This window comes from Quercus suber, unplaced genomic scaffold (assembly GCF_002906115.3).
Source record: "Quercus suber isolate HL8 unplaced genomic scaffold, Cork oak 2.0 scaffold_25, whole genome shotgun sequence".
Lineage (NCBI taxonomy): Eukaryota > Viridiplantae > Streptophyta > Magnoliopsida > Fagales > Fagaceae > Quercus > Quercus suber.
In genome coordinates, this window is record NW_027069490.1 from 1,508,176 (window position 1) to 1,521,332 (window position 13,157).

The 13,157-nt window shown below is 41.1% G+C and overlaps 1 protein-coding gene across 1 annotated transcript; it reads right to left on the reverse strand.

The window, feature by feature from the left end:
• Positions 1 to 12,394: 12,394 nt before the first annotated feature.
• LOC136064986 (uncharacterized) lies at positions 12,395 to 12,844 on the reverse strand. Its single transcript, XM_065767554.1, has one exon. It carries the CDS (start codon positions 12,842 to 12,844, stop codon positions 12,395 to 12,397), a length of 450 nt encoding a protein of 149 aa, XP_065623626.1.
• Positions 12,845 to 13,157: the final 313 nt, after the last annotated feature.

The window sequence follows — 13,157 nt, forward strand, 5'->3', positions numbered from 1 at the left end:
GTGTGTGTGTGTGTGGGATGAGTGGGGTAGTGTAGGCTATTTTGAGTGAGTGGGTGTGTAAGCTTGTGGTGGAATGATGGAATTAATGCTAAAGCTAAGTTTTTAATGGGTAAATGGTTGTTTATGACTGATTACGAAGCATTTATGGGCTTAGAATATGTAGAAAAGGAAAGGGAATTTTTGAGGCTAAGTGAGTGTGAACTAAGGGGAATGATTTATAAGTTGGGAGAGTTAAACTACAAGCAAAGTGGCAAGAATAATAGAAATTTTAGAGGGGTTGGTGTGTGTTTTGTGGGCTAGTGTGCTTACCCTTTTACAGTGGTGTTTAGGGAGGTATTAATTAACAAAACTCCAAAACGTATGACTGATCAGGGGACATAATAGCAGGCTTAATTATCTTAGGATTTGGCCAAAAATGGGAGATTTGCTTTTAGGTTCACTTTGCTACTTTGGGTAATATGACATATGGTGAGTATTTGGGGTAATCTTGCATTAAATGTCAAGATTTCTAAAACTGAGTTTAACCAATAGGATTAAGGTACGTATCAAGGAGGAATTCTAGTGCTGCAACTAAGATTTGGACCTTAGGAAGTAGGATTCAACACCCCAAGATAGGTGTCAAAGTTTAAGTCCACTTTAGAGGGTTCTGCTGGAGATCTCTTTATGCCATCCAAACCACATGTTCCCAAATTTTCCCCTTTAGGATTCATGGGCTTGACACATAAACCATGTCTTGAACTTTTTTGACATTTATAGCATTGACTTGTTGAGATTTGGATAACTTGGTTTAACTCCCCTTCTGCTAGAGATATAGTTTTGAGGAAAATGATGAAGTTCCATCACCCATTAGACTTCAGCTGATATCATAACCTCTGGGCATTGTTCACGTCAAGGAAAGCGTGATAAAAGTTGATGGGATAGCTTATAGTTCATTCTCAAAGACTTGGTTCTCTCGTAGAGGCCTTCAACTGTCTGGTCAAGGATGAACAAGAAGGAAATTGGTTGCTGGTTGTGTATTTTAGTTCTTTGCCCCTTATTGGAGTTCTTTGAATCGGGCTTGCTTATGTGGGTTGGTCCTTTTGGGCTGGGCTGTGTTCATCCCATATTTGAACCTACAAAATGGACTTCAGCAGCACATATTGCCACGGGTTTTTATCCCTCATGGACTCTTATTATTTAGTAAATATTTTGGGTTTTAATGGATATTTGTAATGGGTCTTTAGGCAATGAGTTGTAATATTTAAAATAATAGTATAAGTTTCAAAATGCTTTTGTAAATAACATTTACTATTTTTTGGAAATGATGAATTCCATATCATAAGTAATGTTTATGGTTTCTAATAATCACATCATAATTTAAATCGTGAGCTTGTAGGATTGAATAATTACCATGAGCTTTGAAAATAAATATTATGAATGTTGTATGTAAAATAGTGACCATAAATTTCATGGGTTTAAAATACGTTATGAGATAAATATCATAATCTTTAAGATAACTAACTTTCCATGAGCTTTTATAAAATGATTGCCATGATTTTTGAGATAATTGACATAAATTATAGTAATGTTTAAGAAATTAAAACACTGTTCATAATTGGGCTTTTAGGTGACATATATTTTTTGCCAAGCGTTAATAATTTTGGGCTTTTGATAAAATAGTGCCAACATAAATTGGGGCTTTTGATATTGTTAGTGAGAACTGAGCTTTTTGATGTTGCTAGCGAGATCTGGGCTTTTGATGTTGCCAGTGAGAACTGGATTTTTTGATATTGCTAGTGGATACTAGGCTTGATGTTACCAGTGAGAACTGGGCTTTTTGATATTGCCAGTGAGAATCGAGTTTTTTATAAATAATTTGCCATGAGATTGAATCATGAGCTTTAATTATGGATTTGAATTCCATTGATAAAATTGTTTTGCCATGTATTTGAATCATGAGCTTTTTCAAATATTGCTAAGCATAAAAATTCTTGGGCTTTAGAAAGAATGAGATTTTAACTTGCTCAATAAATAATTTAGGCTTTACAAAAATATTGGGTCTTATAGTGTTTTATATTTGTAGCCCAATTTTGTGATGGAAAGAAGAAGGGCTAGCATAATAATAGTAAGAAATATTTAGGTATGCCTAATAATTTGTTGGTGACATTTGAAAAATAAATAGGTGTTATTTAAATAATATTAGGTGTAAAAAAAATGTACCCTAACAGTATGTTTAGATGTATTTTGGTCATATTTAGGTTTAGAGTGTGTTTTAGTCATTCTAGACAATTTAGGTTTATTTTTGTTATTTTAGAGGTTTTCAAGTTTTTTTTTATTATCATTTTTTAATAGATCTTTTGGTTGTATTTTGGTATTGTTAGAAGATATAAAGATATTTTGATCATCTCAAAGGTTTTTTGGGGGGCATTTGGGAGGTTTGAAGGGTGTATTTTGGCCATTTTAAATGCTTAAAGATATTTTAGTCATTTTGAAAGTGTTGAAGGTGTTTTCATAAATTTGGACAAAACGACTAAATTTTAAATATTTTGTAGATGAGATAACTATTGATCTATAAAAATATATTTTGCAAATATTAACATTTTTGTTTTGTGTATAATTTTATAGAGAACAAAATGACTAAATTTTAAATATTTTGTAGATGAGATAACTATTGATTTGTAATAATATATTTTGCAAATATAGACATTTTTGTTTTGTGTATAATTTTATGGACAAAACAAATAAATTTTAAATAATTTTTAGATGAGATAGTCAAATAGCTATTGATTTGTAATAATATATTTTGCAAATACAAATGTTATAAAGGACAATATAATCTAACAAGTGATTTGTAAAAATGAAAATCAATAAAAATTATTTTTTTATTGATTTTTTTTTTTTATAATTCATAAAAATGATTAGGTTATAATATTAACAAAATTTAAGTTGCACTACAACAAAATGTATTTTCAGTGATGAAAATTAGTGATGAAAGGTAATTGTCATCGCTATTAGTGATCAAAAATTTGGGCACCAGCGGAGAAATAATTGGCGCGAACTTAATTAATCTATAGCGACGAAATTTTTCGTCGTTAAAAGTTGAAATTTTTAGTGACGAACCATTTCGTCATAGTACATGTTGGTATGAATATTGTAAGGGCAGATTTTGGTTCCTAAGCCCAAAAGGTAGAAGAACTCAAGCCTAAGGAGGCCAACACAATGAATTTTTAGAGAATGGGCTAAAAACTAAGCTTTAATGGATTGGACAACGCTTGTAATGGACCAAGGATGGTAAGTGTAGGGTTAGGATTTGTGGCCCAAGCCCAAAACAATAAATTTGTAGAGTGTGGATGATAGAGCTAGGTTGACTGTAGAATTCACAACGGTTGATCACAACGTCCAAGTATAAACCAGCATAAAGATACACGTAAAGATGAAATAAGTTGAAGTCCGAAGAGGCTTATGATAAATTGAATAATGATTACAGTTCTTAGGGCTACAGTAAATCCTTTCTTTTTTCTTCTATCGTCTATCTTCCTCCCTCCCTTATCAGGAGCCCTTCTTCTTTATATAGCATTCTTCCCCATCATCCTCATTGTCCACTTGTTCTTCATCTGGGTACCTACTTGAGTGTATGTCATGTCATGTATCTTCTTTAGCTTTTTGTGAGTGACAGTAGCTAAGGTTACACTGTTCAGGGGTCTTCTCCACATAAATGCGGTCAGAAAAGTTGCTGCAGTGCATTTAATATGGTGACAACAGTTTTTCCTTTAGATATTTCTTCGTTCTTATCATCTCCAGACATACTCAGCGCTTATCTTTATCATTGGGGTTGCTAGGAAGATCATTTGGACTTTCTACACGTTTGATTAATCAAGACTATTCGTATCCGAGGAGTAAGACCTCTTCGGACCGCTGACGATCTCTTCGGATTGTACTCCCCCTTCGTTTCCAAGTATCCTTCTTCCAGATGGACTCCATCCCAGCCGGTTCCTTCTCTTTGGATAGACAGTAATCCTCAAATAGGGCCTTGGGTCCACTACGTAAGGTTAGGCTTTTCCCCCCACAATAGCCCCTCAAAATTTTAATTTTTCCCTCGCATCTGAGGAGAAAAAAAATAAGATTTTGACCTGTCACGCAGTAAAAAGCTTGAAAAAACACATAAATATCCAAGCTTGCATGTGTGTAGGCATAGATGCAAGCGCTTCATCATTGCCGCTGTCGTTTCTGTATTCCCAAAGCGCTGTATTAATTACTCCAGGCGGCGTTTTGTCTTTTGCATCCAACGGTGGGCCATTGATCTAACGGACATGGTTCTTCTTCGGGATTTGGGCGGGATGAATTACACCCTTTCACCTGTCCTCGTATATAAGCCCTCAGAGGAGGTTATTTCTTCTTTACCTTACGAATCCTCAAACTATCCAGCGAACTCATGCACTCAAATCCTTCAATCTCCTTCAATCACCTGTCTTATTACTTCCCAGAATCTGCAAAAAATCCAGTTTGAGTTCAGAGATCATTCTTTAGTTCTATCTGTGTAAGTTTCGACATCCTTAATTCATCATTCTCTTCTCGGCCAGGGTTCTCAACCTTTAAACCCTTATCTCCTGGTTATTGCTTCGAGTTTTTCTTAAAAATGGGTAGATTTCAATACCTCATAGTCCTGCCTTAATAGAAGAATTTAAGCAGACCTATGGTATATCGCAGGGGGTAAATCTGAGGTATTCTCCTCCGGAACGGATATTAACTAACCAAAGAGAGGGGGAAGTCATAATCCCCATGATAGCCTTCATCGAAGGGGAGATGACTCTTCCAATGGGCTTTATCACCATGAACTACCTTCGTAATCATAGACTTTCCCCTGAGCAGTGCACGCCCAATACCTTTAGGATCCTAGGAGCCATTGATGCCCTGAACCTTCATTTAGGATTAGGACTGACCTGGCTTGACGTGGTACATATGTATGAGTGTCATAGCCAGAAGGGAGCATGATATTCCTTAAATCTCGGTCCGACACCATTAGACTCCTCTCCTGCCTTCCCAAGTCAAATAAAGGGATGAAAGACGACTATTTGATTGTCTCGGGCGCGTGACATGATGGTCTTCACTGCCCGACCCAGCCAGGAGAGCCAGGTGTGACTTCCTAGACTTAGGATCTCTAACAATAAATGTAGGATCTTCATTCTTTGTAATCTATCTTCTCTTTTATATCATTATTTTCCAGTTTTCTGATGAAGTTTTTTTTTTTTTGCAATGTTAACAGATAAGGATCACGTTTCTCCTCGGCTTAGCCTCACCAACACAGCCGCGCTTAATTATTTATTACGCTCGGAGATTTTTGTGAGTGAAGACAGATAGCTTCGGTCCATTCCACTCATCCTCGGTTACACGCCAAAATCAATCGACATTTAGCTGGTCAGCAACGCCATTACACAAGGTGACTATCGGCTCTGGCGAATAGACGTCGCTCGGCGTGGTTTCTTAGTGTTGTACGACCTTGAACCTGTACCACACCTGAATCCACAGGGTGTGCCATTGCTTGTTCAGCCAATCCAGCAAATTCCCTTTGAACCAGTGGTTGTAGGCAAAAGGGTTGGCTCTTCATCCTCTTCACTTGAAAAGCAAATCAACAAATTCACCTTTGGAGAGGCCTCAGAAGGGGTTCATGTGATATGCGTTTCAGACGCCGAGGAGGAAGTTGATAGGCAGTCCAGTGTCCATCCTCCCATTTTGATAATTGCTCTTCTGGACGACTCTTCAGAAGAGGAAGGCATGTTAAACTTGAAGGCTTTGATGAAGAACAGAGGCAAGAAGGCCGAGCCAAAAGGGACTAGGACTCCCAGCCCGTGGTGAGTCCGCCTCCACCGCCACCTCAGGTTCTTGATCTCGGCTTAAAGCCCTTGTCGGATCTGAAGAAGAAGAGGCCCCTCCTTGAAACTGAGGAGAGGGAGGCGGTGCCACCAACGGCAGCCAAGCAACAGAAGGTGGCGAAGGACCACCGGAGCAAGAGGGCTTCATCTATTGAGAGCCGAGATGACCCTCATGTTGTTGATGTGCGCCGAGGGCCACGCACATGGTCTCCCAAGTTAGAGCTAGACGGCGCTCATATTCCTTGGGATACTTCTCTCAGAAACTATGATGGGGGAAGAGCAGGAGTAGTTGCTGATGCCTTGGAGCAACCATTGCTCCTTCCCCGAGACATGGATTCATATAGGTGCTTCAGCCAGTATGAACTCTTCATGTCCTTGAAAAGGGATTTGGCCATGGTAAGTGAGTTAATCCAGCCCTTCAGTTTGGAATGTTAATTTTTCGTTTGTTTTGTGCTAACTCTTTTACTTTATTATGCAGATTACCCAGCAAGTCTTTGTGGCCAAAGAGTGGAATAAAAAGACATATATCGAAGCCCAAGCAGAGGCCCACTCTCGGTCCGAGGCAGAGAAATCTTTGGGCAACCTGAAGGAAAAATATTTTCAACTCTCTCAGCAGCTTAAAGAGGTGACTAATGAAAAGAATAGTCTTAATGCAGGCCTGCAGAATGCTGAGAAGCAGGCTGAAGCCCAACGCAAGCTGCTGAATGAGACTGAGACCAATTTGGCAACTGAGAAAGCACTTGTGAAGGAACTTCGAGCTGAACTTCAAAAAGCCAGGGAGACTGCTAAGCTGGCTCAGAAGAATGCGCAGCTGGCTAAGGAGGCAGTCGAGGCTGAAAGAAAAGCAACATATCAGCTGGGGGTAGAGGAGACCGAAAAAGGCCTCACCGAGTAGTTTGCCTTTGTCAGCCGAGACTATTACGATATAACATGGGGAAAGGTACTGGACGCTGCTGGGGTCCCTGCCGACTCAAACCTGAGACTACCTGGGAGCATATATTATGACCCTGATATCCGAGAGCTCCCAAGGTCTGATCCCCCTTCTCCAACACAACTCTAGGAGGCCTTGGAGCAATCCTTGGTCAGCCAAGTTCCTCCAACCACCCTTGAGGCCTCCAAGGAGTCTGGTCAGCCTGGTGATCAGAGCAAGCCAGCTGAGGCACCCAAGGATAAGGGTGAGGGCTTGGAAAAAAAGAAAACCTCTTCAGAGCCTAAGGACCAAGCCCCAGAAGCTGCTGCTACTCGGACAAGCCAAACTGCCGACCTTTTGGTCCCTCTAATGAAGACTTAGATATTTAGGTGTTTTATATTTTGTATTTGTATTAGTTTTTCTTTTATGTAAGGGATTGTAAGCTATTTTCTTTTGATCAATGAAATAGTTTCCCTTTTATTTCTGGTGTCTTTGTTGCATATTTTATGACTTATTTTTGCTGCAAATAACTGTACTTTGTAATTATGGTAATGTATGTAAACATAACCACCCTATCATGCTGACAATGTACATAACCAAAATTGGTACTGAAAAGAGCAGTTTGTATAAGAACTACTAATAAGTAATGAATGCAACGAGTGATATGAAAGCTTCACAGGTCTTTTCAAACATGCACAAAGAATGTTATCATAAGTTAGAGTTAATTTAAATACATTCGAGAATTTCAGGTATGACTTATTCCAAAATTAAACTTCACTAACAATAACTGTACGGAGGTGTTGACTAACCCATATTATCTGGTTCGAGGATTTACAGGCATGCAAAGGAGTGTTAATTAACCTAAATCATTTGGTCCGAGGACTACATGCATGATTGGATTTAAGTTTAAACACTTAGAGAACCGTGAAGGAGTGTTAACTAACCCAAATCATCTGGTCCGAGGACTACAGGCATGATTGGATTTAAGTTTAAACACTTAGAGAACCGTGAAAGAGTGTTAACTAACCAAAATCATCTGGTTCGAAGACTACAGGCATGATTGGATTTAAGTTTAAACACTTAGAGAATCGTGAAGGAGTGTTAACTAACCCAAATCATCTGGTCCGAGGACTACATGCATGATTGGATTTAAGTTTAAATACTTAGAGAACCGTGAAGGAGTGTTAACTAACCCAAATCATTTGGTCCGAAAACTACAGGCATGATTGGATTTAAGTTTAAACACTTATAGAATCGTTCGGATGGCAAATTGTCACGGCGATTGAAGAGAAGATTTGATTAATAATAGTACATTTTGAGGTTATTTACATTCTAAGGGCGCGGTATCACATGACTATCTAGGTCTTCCAGGAAATATGCCCCAATGCCAACCCCTAAAGTGATACGATATGGCCCTTCCCAATTGGGTCCTAACTTCCCCCAAGCTGGGTTTTTTGCAGTGCCCACAACTTTTCTGAGTACCAAATCACCAGGTTCTAGAGGCTTTAGCTTTACGTTGACATCATAGCCTTGCCTGAGCTTTTGTTGGTAATGTGCCAATCGAACCAATGCATTTTCTCTCCTTTCCTCAATCAAATCCAAACTCCTTTCTAGCAGCTCATTGTTGCCAGTCGGACTAAACAAGTTGGTTTTCAGAGTTGGGAACCCAGTCTCTAGAGGGATGACAGCTTCAGCCCCATAAGTCATCGAGAAGGGGGTCTCTCCAGTAGATCTGCGAGGCGTAGTTCTGTAAGCTCAAAGTATGTGTGGCATTTCTTCCACCCACCTGCGCTTCGCACCGTCTAGTCTCTTCTTTAATCCATTAACTATGACTTTGTTAACTACTTCTGCTTGTCCATTCCTCTGGGGATAGGCGGGGGTGGAGTATTTGTTTGTGATCCCCAATTCGCTACAATAATTCTGAAATGCTTTGTTGTCGAACTGTAGACCATTATCCGAGATGAGAGTATGAGGAACATCGAAACAAGTGATAATGTTCTTCCATACAAATTTCTGCACATCTTCGTCTCAGATGTTGGCTAGAGGTTCAGCTTCAACCCATTTGGTGAAATAGTCTATGCCGACCAGAAGGTACTTCTTGTTTCCTGTGGCTTTTAAGAATGGACCCACTATATCTAAGCCCCATTGAGCAAATAGCCATGGACTAAATAGTGGGTTGAGGACTCCACCTAGTTGGTGTATGTTCGATGCAAATCATTGACATTGATTGCACTTCTTAACATATTCATGAGCTTCTTTTTGCATGTTCGGCCACCAATAACCTTGAGTAACGGCTTGGTGAGCTAAAGACCTACCTCCAGTGTGGCTCCCACAGATTCCTTTATGTAATTCCTCTAGTAGCAACTCAGTCGCTTCAGGATGCATGCATAACAGGTACGGTCCTGAATGGGAGCGTTTGTATAATTTCTGGTCCTCGGATAGCCAGAATCTGGTCGCCTTCCTCCGGATTTTATCAGCTTCCCCCTTTTCTTCAAGCAGAATATCTTCTTTCAAGAATTTAACTATAGGATCCCTCCAGCGGAGCCCCGTCCTGATTTGGTGGACTTGGATTACATCTCTTCTCGCCTCGGTAGGCCCATGCAAGTCCTTGACGAGGATAACTCTCGGCAAATTTTGCGCCGAAGAGGTAACGAGTGTGGCCAGAGAGTCAGCATGTGCGTTTCCACTTCTGGGGATGTGCAGCAAACTGAAAAATTCGAACTCCGACTGCAGATGTTTAACTCAGTTTAAGTATCCCTGCATTCTCTCCTCCTTCGCCTCAAACTCACCTTGCACTTGACCCGCGACTAACCTTGAGTCCGAGAACAACTCCACTGCCTTTCCTCCCATTCTTTGGACTATAGCCATTCCCATCAGTAGGGGTTCGTACTCCGCCTCATTATTTGTTGCTGAGAAATCCAGCCTTAATGACTTTTCAATGATGATTCTTTCAGGGGATATCAGCACTAGCCCCACTCCAGAACCTTTCTGGTTCACTATGCCGTCCACGTACACTTCCTAATGGGAGGGGCCTTGTTGAGAAATCATGCCAACCGATTTTTCATCCATGTTCTTCTCTGCCGTTACTTCTTCTAGATTGGGTTTCGTGAACACAGCCACCAGATCTGCAAGGACCTGGCCCTTGACTGAAGTGCGAGGCATGTATTTGATATTGAAAGTCCCCAGGATAGTGCCCCACTTGGCTATTCTTCCCATGTAGTCGGCACTTTGAAGTATGGTTGTAAGCGGAAGTTGTGTAAGTACGACGATCGTATGTGCTTGGAAGTAATGAGGCAACTTTCGTGTACCGAGTACTACTGCCTAGATGGTTTTCTCCAGCGGCAAGTACCTAATCTCGACCTCATGTAACGACTTACTCACATAGTAGACCGGCCTTTGCACGCCTTGGTCCACTCGTATCAGTACTAGACTTACGGCATAGGGTACCACAGCAATGTAGGCAAACAGGACCTCATCTGGTTCAGGACTGGACATAATTGGTGGCCGAGCCAAGTAGTCTTTGAGTTGTTGAAAGGCTAAAGCACATTCTTCAGTCCATTCAAACCCTTTCCACTTGTTGATCAGTGAGAAGAAAGGTTTACACCTATCTGTTGACCCAGAGATGAATCAGTTCAGGGCAGCTGTCATTCCTGTTAATTTCTGAACCTCTTTCGGATTTCGAGGAGACTGTAGATTTTGAATAGCCTTTATCTGATCGGGGTTAACCTCAATTCCCCTATGTGTCACCATGTACCCCAAGAATTTGCCTGACCCTACACCAAATGAGCATTTGGAAGTGTTAAGACGTAGCTTGTGCCTTCTTAGGATTTCAAAAGTGTTGTCAAGGTCCTTCACATGCTCGAAAATGACTTTTCTTTTCACCACCATGTCATCTATATAAACCTCAATACTTTTGCCCAACTGTGACTCAAACATCCTTGTCATCATTCGTTGGTAAGTAGAGCTTGCATTTTTCAGACTGAATGACATCACTTTATAATGGTAATTACCAATAGGGGTAACAAAAACGGTCTTCTCCTGATCATCCGGGGCTAACGGTATTTGGTGGTAGCCTTGGAAAGCATCCAAGAAACTCATCCGAGGATGGCCGACAGTGGCATCTACTAGTTGATCAATTTTCGGCATAGGGAAGGGGTCCTTAGGACAAGCCTTATTTAAATCGGTGAAATCTACACAGACTTGCCATTTTCCGCTCTTCTTCTTTACCACTACAGTATTTGCTAATCGCTCGGGGTAAAACAAAAGCTCCAGCCTGTTTGAGCTTCATTACTTCTTCTTTGACTGCGTCTGCATGTTCTTTAGATGGGCGCCGAGGAGGCTGCTTCTTAGGGACAATCAGTGGGTTGACCTTCAGATGGTGGCAAATGAATTCCGGATCCACTCCTGGGGCTTCGTAAGCATTCCAGGCAAATACGTCAAGATTTCTCTTAAGGAACTTAATTAGCTCTTCTTTTTCTAGTAGAGGCATCTGAGATCTGACTTGAAAGAACCTTTCGGGATTGTCCCCAATTAGAACTTTTACTAAATCCTTACATCTAATGCCTTCATCTAGATCTTTGACAGGTGATACCTGACTTTTTAACTGCTATAAATCTCCCTCGGCCCTGGCTGAGGACTCGATTTCGGGCTTGTGCTGGATGGCAACCACTAAGCATTGTCTGGCCGAGGATTGATCTCCACGGATTTCACAAACTCACCCTTCGGATGGATATTTAACATTTTGATGCAAAGTAGAGGAAACAGCCCCTAGCGTATGTAGCCAAGGTCTGGCTACAATTGCCGTATAAGGAGAATACACATCTACAACAATGAAGTCCACCTTCACTACTTTTGAGTCAGTTTGTACAGGCAGCCGTATCTGGCCCTTTGGGGTGACGATTCTTCCCTCGAAGCTAACCAGGGGAGAGCTGTATAGTGTTAAGTCATCAGGTGTTAGGTTCAACCCCCTGTAGAAGTCAGGGTACATTATCTCTACCGCGCTACCCTGGTCCACCATTACCCTCTTCACATCATATCCTCTAATTCTGAGGGTGACTACCAGAGCGTCATCATGAGGTTAGATGGTTCCAATCTTGTCTTCATCTGAAAAGCCTAAAACTAGTTGGATATCCAGTCTAGCTCTCCTCGGATCTTGGCCAAAGTCCCCTGCCAGTAACCGAGCTACTGACATAACCTTGGATGGCCAGGACCCCGTTCTTCCCGGTGTTGTGAAGATGACGTTAATAGTTCCTAATGAAGGTTTTGAAGAATCATTCCTTTGGGGCTCAGAATTCATTTGACCTCCTCGACCACTGGAGTGATGCAAGAGGTGTCTCAATTTACCTTCGCGAACCAGTTGGTCCAAATGATCCCACAGACTTCTGCAATTTTCTGTGGTATGCCCATGATCTTGGTGATATTGGCAATAGAGATTATGATTATGCATTTTAGCGTTCCCAACCATCTTGTTTGGCCACTTGAAGAAGGGTTCATTTTTAACTTTTTCCAAAACCTGGTGCACTGGTTCTTTGAATACAATGTTAACTGCTTGAAGATTTGTTGACCCTGACTGCCTAGCGAAATCTCTCTATGGTTTGTTGTTATTGTAATGGTCCGACCTGAAATCCCTCCTCTCCTAGGGGATAACCTTGTCCTTGGCCTTCCCTTGTTGTTGATTTTTTTCAACTCTTTTGTATTTTTCAATACGGTCTATGAGCTGGCACATGTTAGTAACGGGTTTACCAGACAAGGACGTCCTTAAACCATGGTCAGTAGGGAGGCTGAGCTTGAACGTGTCGAGGGCCATTGCATCAAAGTTGCCTTCCATATCATTAAACATCTCCCAGTACCTATCCGAATACGCCTTTAGGGTCTCACCCTCCTGCATGCTCAAGGATAGCAGAGAAGACAAAGGCTTGGCCACTCTTCGACATGTGACAAAACGTGAACTAAATGCTTGAGTGAGCTCTTTGAAGGGATTGATGGAATCTGCTTTTAGGTTATCGAACCACCTTATTGCAACCGGTCCAAGACTGGAGGGGAAGACCTTACACATCAGAGCTTCATCTTTGGAGGAGACAGCCATCCTTTGATTAAAGTGGCTTACATGCTCCACAGGATTCGTTTTACCATTATAAATGGTAAAGGTTGGCTAGTTAAAACGCCAAGGAAGTCTTGCTCCTTCAAGCCTGTGCGTGAAGGGCGACCTAGAGATTTGATTCAAGGCTTTGCTAATAGCATCGTTTCCTACTCCTCCATGTGATAGGCTTTGAGGTTGCCTCTTGCGACGGTGCTCCTCTTTGTAGGAAAAGGATTCACTGATTGGTGTCCGAGATCTCTGCTCGTAAGTGACATCTTGCTCGTCGCCCCAATCCTCATCAGAATGCGAAGAGATCCGT